General features: G+C 33.1%; 1 protein-coding gene across 1 annotated transcript; it reads left to right on the top strand.

Annotated features, from left to right (window-relative positions):
* Window positions 1-5,354: 5,354 nt before the first annotated feature.
* On the top strand, window positions 5,355-6,106 carry LOC127128703 (histone H3.2). Its single transcript, XM_051058080.1, has one exon. It carries the CDS (start codon window positions 5,517-5,519, stop codon window positions 5,925-5,927), a length of 411 nt encoding a protein of 136 aa, XP_050914037.1. The 5' UTR covers window positions 5,355-5,516; the 3' UTR covers window positions 5,928-6,106.
* The last annotated feature ends 7,332 nt before the right edge of the window (window positions 6,107-13,438 follow it).

Consider the following 13,438-nt stretch of genomic DNA (forward strand, 5'->3'; position numbering starts at 1 on the left):
CTTTTTTCTTCGCCTCATTTGCATACATGGAATCATATCATACATCATTATAACATTAGCATGACCATTGCATTTGGTCATGACTTCACAAGCATGGTCACATTCTTGGTTTTGATCTTAACATTAGGGTCTTTCACTTTGTTTCACTTTTCAACTAACTAATGCCTCATAAGAGATGATACTTGTTTGTTCCCTTATTCATGTAGGTGATCATGCCTCAATTCAAGACAAAATAAATGATCATTTTGGTCAAGAAGGACGCGAGTATTGGGTCATTGATTCAAGGGTGGTTCATGTGTTTATTTCCATGTCATTTCATCCTATCTTCAAGTCATCCTTAAGATCATTCAAGCCATCATTAATATCATTCAAGCCTTAATCAATTTTTATTCAAGGGATTATCATTCCATCATCATTTTGGCTTGGGATGCAAGGAAACTTCAAGTTTGCACAAGTTTGGTTGACCTAATTTGCAAGTATGACATACTTTTGGTTCAAACCCCATAACTCCTTCAATTTTCAACCAATTGACAAGCTTCTTTGAGTCAAATGTTCCTAACGAGTTCATCTACAAATTTTCTTCAAGGCTCAAACATCAATCCAACCCCTAAGGACCTCAATTTTGGAAGGGCCTAAGTTACCAAGTTGGGCCAAAACCTTGTCATGGCTTCCACTTCGCAGCCATGCCATTTTCAGCTCAAGCACCCTTTTGATCCCATTCCTTTTGAAATTTGTTAAGCTTATATCAAAGTTCATTTGGACCACGTTTGCCTCAAAATGCACGAGGGAATAAAAAGTTATGGTGTCATGAACTTGGAGCCTAAAGATGCCCAAAATGTGCCAAGACTGCTTGACCAAATGACTGACCTAGAAAGCATGTCACGACCTCAACTTTCAACACTTTTCATTTTCACCTCAAGCCTCCTTTGAGTTGGTTCTTTTTGCATTCAATTCATTGTAATGATATGAACAAAACTCACAAAGAAAATCACAAAACACACAAGTGGATTCCATTTGGCCTAGCTTAAAACATGGCATGTTGAACTCTGTTTTGCTCGATGCCCAGAATTTGCAATTACAAGTCATTAGGGTTGACCAAATGACTTATATGGGCTCTGGATATGTTAGTGGTGTAGATCCCAAGATATGAGAAAGGTGGTCAAAATTTGGGGTACGATAATATCATATTTGGGTCTACTAATGAATCTCTTTGTCGAGAATTTGTTAGTTTGATGCAATGGGAGTTTGAGATGTCGCTTATGGGAGAGTTAACATACTTCTTAGGATTTCAAATCAAGCAAGGAAAAGAAGGGAATTTCATAAGTCAAACAAATTATTGTCTAGATCTTCTCAAGAAGTTCGAGATGAAAGATTCAAAGACTATCTCAACACCAATTGCCTCGAATGTGCTCATTGACAAAGATGAAAGAGGATTGAATTTCGACGGAACTAGGTATCGAGGTAAAACCAGATCCTTACTCTACTTAATCACAAGTAGGTCTGATATCATATTTAGTGTGTGCATGTGTGCTAGATATCAAGCATCACCTAAGGATTCACACTTTAAGATCGTTAAACATATTTTGAGGTATCTTAACGGAACCTCTAACCACGGTCTTTGGTATCCTAAAGGAAGTTCTTGTAGCTTAGTTCTGATTCCTATTTCAAGGGGTGCAAGTCGGATAGGAAGAGTACTAGTGGTACATGCCACTTATTTGGAAGCTGCTTAATTTCTCGGCATAGTAAGAAGCAGCATACCATTACTCTTTCTACCACTAAGGCTGAATATGTAGTTGCTGGTAGTTGTTGTACACAAGTCTTGTGGTTAAAATAATAATTATTGGACAATGATTTAAAACTTGGGTGCGTTTCGATTAAGTGTGATAGTACTAGTGTTATAAGTATTACTAAGAATCCGATACTACACTCATGAACTAAACACATTATGATCCAACACCATTTCCTAAGAGATCATGTGGAGAAAGGAGATATTGTTTTTTAGTACGTTGACACCAAAAGTTAGCTTGTTGAAGTTTTTACAAAACCATTGTCATCGAAATCCTTCCACAAGATTTTTAGGGATTTAGGGGTCTTAGACTCTTCATGCCTTAAATAGAAAGAGGATTTGGTTTTTAGTTTTGTTTGCTATATATATTTTGATTGCACTAACATTATTTTGTAACAATGGTATGTCTTTATAATCCTTGTATCTTTCTATGTATTTGTGCTAGAGTTATACATTAATTTTCTCATTTCCTCCATATCTCACTCATTCATCTCTAGCTTATGTCTTTTGATTGTTCTCATTTGCATTTAATTTTTAAATGCGTGTTTCTAATTATGTGCATTAGAACTTTTGATTACTTCTTCATGTATTATTTATGATTGTTAATGCATACCTTGATTTACAAGTTTGATCACTTAATTGTTAGTTGTTGAATGTTTCTATTGCATGTCTATTTGCACTATATTGCTTGTGACATGTTTATCTTCGTTAAATATGAGATCATGGTTGTTGTATATGCTTCTTAGTTGTTTAGCTCATATGTTCTTCGGAATTATCTGTTAGTGGTTATTTCCTTGGTTTTAGATGCATTTCGAACTATCTCTTTTTGATTTTGTCAAAGGGGGAAAAGTTGTAATGACTCTAGAATTGTTTTATGCAATTTTATGTTGTGAATAGTTCGCATGTAATGTTTCAAGGGGAGCATAAACATTATATTCATAGATCGACTCAATTCCAAGTGAAAACTTGCCAAGCATAAAAAAAGGGGAGATTGTAGTTGCATGCCCCTACTTCACTCAAGGAGAGCTTCTATATCTGGTTATTTTGTTGCTTGTCGTTCGCTTTCATCTTTGTTTTTATTTCGATTTGTTGAGTCTCCTTCATGATTGCACTTCTTGAAATTAAGATTGATTTAATTTACTTTTAGCATGCATAAAACTTTGGTTAGATTTGACCTTGATATAAATTTTCTTTGATAAATAGTATATGTTAGTGGAATGAAATCATTTTATGTTTTTGGTAAAAATTGATTCAAAAGTAAAATCTCAAAATGCTTTTGAAAATTTAAAAATTTGAGATTTTACAAGATTGATTCAAATCATTCAGTTTTACACTAAATGTTTGATCCTGATAAAATTGGACAAAAGTGAAACTCAGTGATTTGATTATGACCAAATTTCACACTTGATTCTGATCATTTCCCTGGGAACAAATTCTGTTTGATTTGATTTGAGTCAATATTTGTACAAGATTCAAATCAATTTTATTTGTCAAAATTCTTTTTCAATTATGTGTCATTTGATCCGAATCAAATTTTAAACATGATTTGAATCACGTGGCATTTGATTCGAATCATACTTTGTTTGATCCAAATCAACTTAAATTTTTTTTAAAAAACTATTATTTCTTCCATTCCACTTCATTTGCAAATTTGATTCAAAAATTTTGTTCTCTTGATTCGAACCTAACTACGTTTTTCAACCATTTTATGTGCTTAATCTCAAGCACATACAAAACCTTTTTGTCATCATCTTTCTCACAACATCTATCATTATGAGCATATTTTTCAATGTGATTTTTAGTGAAAATTAATTTCCTCTGTTTTGAATGTTCAAAGTCTTGCAACAAAATTCTTGCATCTTTATCTTTAGTTGAGTTCAAATATTGATAATGAGAGTTCTGATATTGATTGAAGGAGACACGTACTTGAAACTAATCATTTTTAGAGATCTTTATGAGTTTTTAATGTTGTTAGCAAGATTGAAGGATTGTCAATGGTGGTGAAAAATTCCTTTGAAAAGAAGTATGTTCTTCTCTCTAGCATTGCATTAGTAGTAATTGTGTGAAAGGTTACAGATAAGGCAAAGTTCTTCTTAGATCTTTGGACAATTTCACCGCTCAAGGAATCGGTAAGATCAAGGGGTTGATTTCTACACATGAATGATTGGAGTAAAATTGGTGTTATTGAAATATTCAAGAAACGTATCCGAGTAAAGATTACGTAGAAGAGTTTGACAAGTTTGTTGTATATAAGTCAAGATCTAAATTAGAAGATTTATTTTCTCATCTGTATTACAAGTTTGGTGATTATATGAACTTTTGAAAATATTTGTCAAATAACAAGGAACTATGCAGGTTCAAATGGGAAACCATTGGAGAGTGCACGTAGGCAAAGCGAGGACGAACGTCGAAACACTATAAATCTCGGCGTCATCTCTCTAACTCTTACTCTTGCATTTTAAATTCGTAGTGATTGCATGCTTAAGTTTTTCAATTCCTTCGTATTATATCGTTTGTTCTTGATAGCGATTTATTACGTAAGCATTAGGTTTTGTTGGAATTGAATAACTTATTAAGCAAGATTGTTGAATTGATAATCTATAAACAAATTGAATTTAGAACTCCATAAATTGAATCATTGTGTACAATTCTTGTGACTACATAAATTGAATCAATTCATATAAAGTGTTTCGTCATTATAATATTTGATATTTGTAAAATAAACCGTGTTAGCTTGATTTAATATTCAACAGTATAACTTTCATTTTCGCTTCAAACCTTCCGCTCACAACTCACTTTTGAAAACACTATGATTTTGGAAAACGACGGCGAAAGTTTTTAATTTGGGTCTATTCACCCCCCTCTAGACCATTTTTCTACTTTCATATTCACATCCAACACAAGTTTCTTTACAATATATACTAATCATATAAACACTTCACTGAAATCTTGAATCTTTTGTGTAATGAGACTTGAGATATCTTCAAGCTAATCACCATCAAATAATTAGAAAGATATTACCACCGACTTCAACAAATATAAGCGATGTCGTCATCAAAAACACTAAGAAGGTCACCAACATCAGAATCATCAACTTCATACCTACAAAACACATATATCCGCACTAACATACATTAAAACTATCAATAAAGTTAAATACCTCTCTTTGGATAAAAAGTTGACCATATAAAAAACCCGATGATCTAACCCTCTTAAAATAATATTCTTGAAACACAAGTTACTTATCAAAATAAAAATATTCAATAAAGATCTAATTTCTCTTAATTAATCTAGAATTAAACAATACCATTTTTAAAGCCCAATCCATTTGTAAAATAGAAAACAAATTGAATCCAATTAAGCCCAAAAGCAATAAACAAGGTACCATTTTGTGAATCCAATAAACTTCTATCTACAAATATATGGCCTAATAAAAATATGATGTGAAAATGAAAATAAGAATAAATGATGTGTTTCTGTCAACACATTAGAGTTTTAACATGTTATTTAAAAAATAGATTTTCTTTTTTGGTAAATAAAAATTATGTTTATTTGACAGAATAATCCTTCTCCAACAAACTCATAACCGTAGATATCCCTTCTTATCAACGATCACGATCTTCCCAATTTCTCTCAGAATTTTACAATATAAATTACCCAAACACCCCCTTCCCATAACATCATCAAGAAATCAAGAATCAGTTAATCGATCTTTTCTATCCAATCGAAAATGGCGCGTACTAAACAAACCGCTCGTAAATCCACCGGCGGCAAAGCTCCCAGAAAACAGCTCGCAACAAAAGCCGCCCGGAAATCCGCTCCGGCGACCGGCGGAGTGAAAAAGCCTCACAGATTCCGTCCCGGAACAGTCGCCTTGAGAGAGATCCGAAAGTATCAGAAGAGCACCGAGCTTCTCATAAGGAAGCTTCCGTTCCAGAGATTGGTTAGAGAAATCGCTCAGGATTTCAAAACGGATCTCCGGTTTCAAAGCAGTGCGGTTTCTGCTCTGCAAGAAGCGGCTGAAGCTTATCTTGTTGGTTTGTTTGAGGATACGAATCTGTGTGCGATTCATGCGAAGAGAGTTACGATTATGCCCAAGGATATTCAGCTTGCGAGGAGAATCAGAGGGGAGAGGGCTTAGAAACGTTCTTCTGTTAGGGTTTGATTCATATGTTTCAAAGTTAGTTTAATATTCCATGGGAACAAATTTTCGAACTCTAAGATATCAATGTTTTACTCTAAGATGTTGTGATAGTTTCATTAATTTGAATAATTTTGGTTAGTGTTTTAAAAATATCTTAAAGAGAGTGATTTAGTTTATGACTCGATTCAGTAATTTTTTAAGGAGTTTTCAAAATTGCTATGACTTTAGAAGAAATTATTGGTAATTCTGTGATTATTGTCTTTGACAAATTGTTCATGTGCGAGGGAAACCATTTCATTTGTTAGCAACAAAAGATGCACTTGTTCTTTATCTTGAAAAAGGTTGTAAATATTATGACTGAGAACATTCTTGTTGTTCCTTTTGAATCAATTGAATAAACTAACATTAATAAATATGTTAATTTAGATGGAACTGGTAATTATGCTGAAATTAAATTTGTTGGGCATATTAAATCGAACGAACTACATCTCAAAAGAATCTGTCCTATGGTAAGAGAATGATTATCTTTGCAAAAATCACATTTTGAATGGTCTTGTTGATGATCTTTATGATTATTAGTGTAACTGCAAGAACGCAAAGTAAGTTTGGCAAGCTTTGAAAAATAAATATGATACTAAAGAAGTTGGAACAGAGAAGTATGTTGTTACTCGTTACCTGAAGTATCATATGGTAGATGAAAGGTTCGTGGAAGCTTAATGTCACGAAATTTAAAAGATTGCTCACAGAATCATTATTGAAGGAAGGTATGACCCTAGATGAACAATTTCAAATTGCTATTATCATTGACATACTACCCCTTGGTTGGAAAGATTTTAAAAATTTGCTTCACCATAAAACAAAAGAGTTTTCATTTGAGAGTCTGATTACTAGCCTCTGAATTGAAGAAGAATCTTAGAGATAAGATAAAATAATGCAATCTTGGTTGTTTCGAACAACAAAAAGAAATCCGGTGTGGTTCAGAAGCCAACCGACAAACCACTTAAGAATCAAAATCACAATGATATGAGCTAAATTAAGAACCCTTATAGGGCCCCAAATGCTCTAATTGCTAGGCAAAATCCACCACCTCAGAGAAATGCTGCTCATGTTTTCACTTGCTTTAATTGTGGAAAACTAGGTCATATGGCTAAGAGATGTAAGAGCAGACCTAAACATGCTGCTGACTCAAATGTCCAAGTTAACCTGACTAATGATCAATACATTGCTATGATCACTAAAATCAACATGGTTGGTGGATGTGATAGTTGGTGGATAGACACTTATGCCTCTCGTCATGTCAGTTATGATCGTAATATGTTCCAAATATACATGAATTGTGAAGATAAGAAAGTGTTGTTAGGAGATGCTCATACCACTAATGTTGGTGGAATTGGAGACGTGAAACTGAATTTCACCTTCGAAAAGTCTTTAATCATGAAGGACGTCATGCACGTTCCTGAAATTAGGAAGAACCTTGTTTTTGGTTTTCTTTAAAATGAGGCAGGGTTTAGTCTGTCTATTGGGGAGGATTTGTATACCATCACTAAGGATGATATTTTTGTTGGAAAAGGACACGCTACTGATGACTAGGGGAGTTCAAAATCAAACTAACCTAATAGAAAACCGCAAACCAAACCAAACCAAACCAAACCGAAACCACAAAAAACTGCATTTGATTCGGATGCGTTTGGACCATTTTTTAACAAAACCGCACAGTTTGGTTTGGTTTGCGGTTTGTATTTTGCAAACAAACTAAACCAAACCAAACCGCATTATATTACAACCCAAATTTCATTATCCAACATCCAATCCAAAACTTAAACCTAGTATGCCTTAACCTTACAATTACAAACGATTTTCTCTTACTCACACTTAGGATTTCAATTTCAACCTTCTTAAATCTCTCCTAGTAGTATCACACATTTTCCTCGTCTTCTTTGCCATGTACATTTCACCTTTTCTACTATATTATATCCTCTCTTACGTTCTTTCTTTTTCATCTTTTATATTACTGTTTTCTCTCCTAATTACATTTTTATAGCACATTCTTCTCAATCTCGCATCTCTTATGTTGTTTTTTCCATCTTCTCTAATCTCTCATCTCATATGTTTTTTTTAATGTTTTATTATAATGTCTTTGATATTATTTTATGCTACTATTTTATATATGTTTTTTATTTCATTTTTTTCTAATCTAATTTTTTGTATATTGAATGAGAAGTTTTTGTCTAAATATGATGAGTTTTGATGTTATTTAATAATGTATGAATGACTAAACACAAAGTTATGTTGTTTTCTATAGGTGTATATATGGCTAAATAAAAATATTGTAAAAAACCGAACCAATCCAAATCGCATTGGTTTGTTTTGGTTTTATTTCTAAAAGTCAACCGAACCAAACCGAACCGCGTGCTTTTTTCTCTTGCGGTTTGAACGATTTTTATCGTCAAAACCGCCCAAACCGCACCGCGAACACCCCTATTGATGACATGTTTAAGTTGAATGTTGATTTGAATAAAAACTCTCCTTCTGTTTACTCTTTGTGTGATTTTAATGTTTGGCATGCTAGACTTTGCCATATGAATAAGCACATTATCTCTAATATAATCAACTTAGGCCTAATCCCAAAATTGAATGTCAATGATTTAGAAAAATATGAATATTATAGTCAAGATAAAATAATTAAGACTTCACATAAATCAAAAATTAAATAATATGATTCTCTAGATCTTATACACTTTGATATATGTGAATTAGATGGAATTTTAACTAGACATAGTTAACATTATTTCATCACTTTTATTTACGATTGTTCTGATTATTCTTATGTACACTTAATGAAGAATAAAAGTGAAGCACTTGACATGTTTTAAAATTTATGTGATTGAAAATCAATTTAGTAAGAAGATTAAGAAACTTTGTAGTGTTAGTAGAACTGAGTATGATTCTGGTTTATTTAATTAAGTTTATAAACATGTAATTATACATGAAACAACTCCAACATACTCTCTTGAAATGAATGGTAAAGTAGAAAGAAAGAATAGAACTCCTACTGAATTTTTCGTTGTAATTATTTTGAATTATGATGCAGCTCTTTATTGGTGGGGAAAATTTTTATTGACTGTTTGCTATGTCCTGAATAAAGTTTCTAAGTATAAAAATAAGATCTCTCCTTAAGATATATTGAAGAAAAGACAACCAAACTTGTCTTGTTTTAGAATTTGGGGTTGTCTGACTTATGTCAGAATTTCGGATTCGAAGCAAGTTAAACTTGTTAGAAAGAAAAATACTTTTGGAGGGAGCATGTCAATAAAAATTATTAACATAAAGGCCTCCTTAATGTAACCAAAAACAATTTCTATAGCATCCACCACTTTCCCTCAGGAGTATGGACAAATTCTGACAAAAACATTACTCCTCCAAAATGTAAGATCGTTAAAGGCATTGTATATGGTACTAGACTCACTTCCATTTGTTTTTGTCATTTTGAAACATATCTATGAACATTTATTGTTCATATATATATATATATATATATATATATATATATATATATATATATATATATATAAACACTTCCTACTATCTGATAAATGACTAAACATGAAACCAGGACTACGCATTATCCTTTATTGATCCTAAATGCTTCTAAGATGATTGATTATCAACAATTAAGGGTCGATTGCCAAATTGATGTGATTCGAATAATCGATCCCTAAGTCTGTGATCAATTCACAATATTCTACGATTCACATGCCTCAATAACCGATCCCTAAATCTGTGATCGATTCACAATATTCTATGATTCAATTCATAATACCAAAATAATCCTAAAACTATTGAAGTCAACTAAAATCTTAATGTTTTAACATTTCTGGGAGTCGATTACCCATGCAAAATATTTTGATTTTCATGTTTTAATATTCTTAAATCATAAACTACGTATAACTTTCACACACAAGGATGAGCCAAGCCAAATTCTTATAACAATTAATAATTCATGGAAAACTAATTATTACCAATAATTCAAATCAACTTTCCTAGGGCCCAACTTTCCTAAGTTCATAGCATGTAACTATGGATTCTTCCTAAACTAGCTAGAAACTTAAGGTCAAAGAAATTAACATTAAGGATGATCAAGAGGTTACTTGGGAAATAGTATGGATTTACATTTTTAAAAATAAAAGTGACATATTTTAAAAGTTCATGGAATGGTATACATTTATAAGAAATTACTTAGGAACTAAACTAAAAGTGTTAACAATCTTTAGTTGTATAAAGTTTATTTTAGAGTAGTTTAATGAATTTTGTAGGAAATAATATATATATATATATATATATATATATATATATATATATATATATATATATATATATATATATATATATATATATATATATATATATATATATATATATATATATATATATATATATAAAACAGTTGTTAACACACCTCAACAAAAGAGTCTAGCAGAACACATTAATTAGAGCATTTTGGAGAGGTCTCTATGCATCTTCTTGCGAGATGAGTTATCAAAGATTTTTTGAAGGTGAAGTTGTTGCTACAATAACATACCTGATCAATAGATTTCTTAGTAGGAAATGTATGTATTAATTCCTTTCCCAACAACTCCTGGCTAGCTAAGGTGCCTCATCATTATTGTGGATTACTTTACAAAATAGATATGGCCGAGCGTTTGGAAAAAAAAATTAACGACACCATCTTTCGTTTCTTCAAGAAAAGCTTTTTTACTAAGTTAGGATCCTTAGAGTATGTGGTGACCGATATCATGCCATAGTTCAAACAAGAGATTACATTGATCTATTGCACGACTTACACATTAATCAACATTTCACTTTGGTCGAACACCCGAAATTAAGGGCTAAAAAGAGTCCACAAACAAGGTCCCATTTAGAGAAATTAAATATAGTCTATACAATGCAAAAGGAAATTGAGCTGATGGTTTCCTGCACATCTTATGGGCGTATAAGACCACTTCTCATTCATCCACAAGGAAACACCTTTTTGACTCATCTAAGTTGGAGAGATTCATATCCCACAACAAGGTAGAAAATGAAGAAGATGTCGAGAAATGTTGGATCCCTTGAAGAATATTGAAACCAACAATAACACTATGATGGGTTGGGGACCTCACTCAAATGAATAGAAACCATGGAGATGAATGAACCATGAAACAATTAATTCTTTCTCATGCTTTATAGTGGGGAAAATGGTCGAGTGCAAACACCCTTGGTTTGTGAAAATTCCTTTCCGGAGTTAAACGTCAAACACTTTAAATTTATGAGTTTTGCCACGTAATTGACAGACTCTACAATGTTTTTTTCACGATCCATTAACCCCATATAAGTGATCTGAGCCATGTTTTCTTTTGGGGATAAGGTTCTGATTTCTTAGGCGTGAAACAAGTTTGTCACGATTAACGGTAATCTCTTACTCGGGCGAGGAATCCATGGATTGGAAGGGTGGTCTTTCCTCTTTATAGGTTTGGTCAAGACATGAGATTTAATAGTTAAAGAAAGAGGCTTTCTATAAAAAGTAGTAACCCAAAGACCGTCAACATCGAGAGCCATATCTCTTACAAGTGGAAAGATAGATTGATAAAAAAGGTCCGTCGTTTCTACTAAAGAACCGCCAACCACAACATTAAAATAAATACATGTATTTTCAACCTCAACATAGAAAACATTCTCCACAATGAAACTCATGTCCTTCTTATAAGCATTATTTTTTTTGACTTGGGCCATGTAATCTACATAAGAAAATAGGAACATTTATTAAAACAGAAAATCTATTTATATGTCATGAAAAAACCAAGAATGATTGTCATTTATTTTGGGAATGAGGCGGAAATAAAATACCCATCATCTATATAACAATCCTTTATTTTGATATCACTCATTTAACGCTCGACATAAATATCTTTATCAAAGCCGAAGACAAATTATTATATCTGCTATTTATCGAGGATATGGGGATCAAATGCTTTAGAAGGGAGGGGGTTAAAGGGATTTCTCCCCTAAGACCATTTTCAAAAACATATTCTTTTGAAGAATAAGAGTTTTACAAACAAATGTGTATATTACAAGCTTTGAGGTTAATTATGGATATTGCCATACCCTCAAATTCACCCTACCCTCATATAATCTTCATAACCCTAATCCATGAGCATACACCCTCATTTATCATCTCATATGCATCTACACCCACAATGATCCACAAACTCAAAGCATGGGGTTCATCTATAAAGCTTCAAGATCCCCTGATCATGTTGAGGTGTGCACAAACCACCTTAACCCTAATATTAATCCTCAAGCATCCAACAATCTTGGAGGATCATTTAATACATCTAACTCACTCTCCAAAACCCTAATTGGATGGTGATCCCTCATTGAAGACATGTGAAGATTCACCTGGTCACCCAAAGGCCTTAACCCTAGTTCTTGATCCTCAGTGGCTTGTACAAGTCATGATTCATTTTGTGCTATAACCATACCATTGAGGACCCCTAATATCCAAACATTGTTCATTCCATAACCTCTTGAATCACCCCAATACGCTTCAATCACCCCAAAACCCTAATTTTCCTGACTATGGCTCTTGATGAAACTTGTGGTCCAAGAAACCCTAGTTTGTGCATCCTTTGATTCTATGCCTTCCTAACTTGATTATCCCCTCATACAACACTTCATTCACCTTAAATTCAAGTCATTTTTAACTACATTTCATAAATAGAACACCAATTTCATCCATGGTACAAGTCCTTGGTTTGATCATGAACTTTGAATTTTCAATGCATTGATTTCACCCAAAGACTGGACCTAAAATCATCCCACCAAGCACCAAGCCTCATTTTACTTCAGGATATGGTCATATGATCTCAAAACATCCATCATGGTACCTTAAAAATCAAGAAATCTCAAAATGGCATTTCTAGGTCATGTTGGTTGGTCACATTTTGTCAAGTTTGGCCTACCATTTGGTCCAAACCCCATAACTTTTCTACCTTTAAAGATTTTCAAGATATTCTTTGAGCCATATGTCCTAATATAATCCCTCTTCAACTTTGTTTGATGGTCTAAGACCTAATTCATTGAACAAGGACCTCAATTTTTGGATTGGCCAAATTGGTCAAGATGCCTAGCCAGACCTAGAATCATGCTCATGACCCCCACTTTACCTCATTTCCATTTCCAAACCACAACTCATTTTGACCTGTTTGTTTTTGAATTTGATCAAGGGCATGTCAAAGAACATTTGGCAAAATTTTCATGCAAATTGAACGAGCCAATTTCATTTGGCCCAAGTTTAAAGTTGTTGACTTGTCATTGTGCACCAAACTGTTAGACGGTGTGGCTAGTGATCGAGAGGGGGGGGGGGGGGGTGAATAGATCACCTCTTTGAAATAAACGGATTTAAAAATTCTTATCAGAGTTATTGAAATTTAGCGGAAAATTACAGTCCCGAATCGACTTCCGTCTATTCT

This window comes from Lathyrus oleraceus, chromosome 3 (genome assembly GCF_024323335.1).
Source record: "Lathyrus oleraceus cultivar Zhongwan6 chromosome 3, CAAS_Psat_ZW6_1.0, whole genome shotgun sequence".
Lineage (NCBI taxonomy): Eukaryota > Viridiplantae > Streptophyta > Magnoliopsida > Fabales > Fabaceae > Lathyrus > Lathyrus oleraceus.

What these genes read in the sequence shown, in the direction of transcription:
- LOC127128703 (XM_051058080.1), top strand. Translation starts at nt 5,517, where the DNA reads ATGGCGCGTACTAAACAAACCGCTCGTAAATCCACCGGCGGCAAAGCT.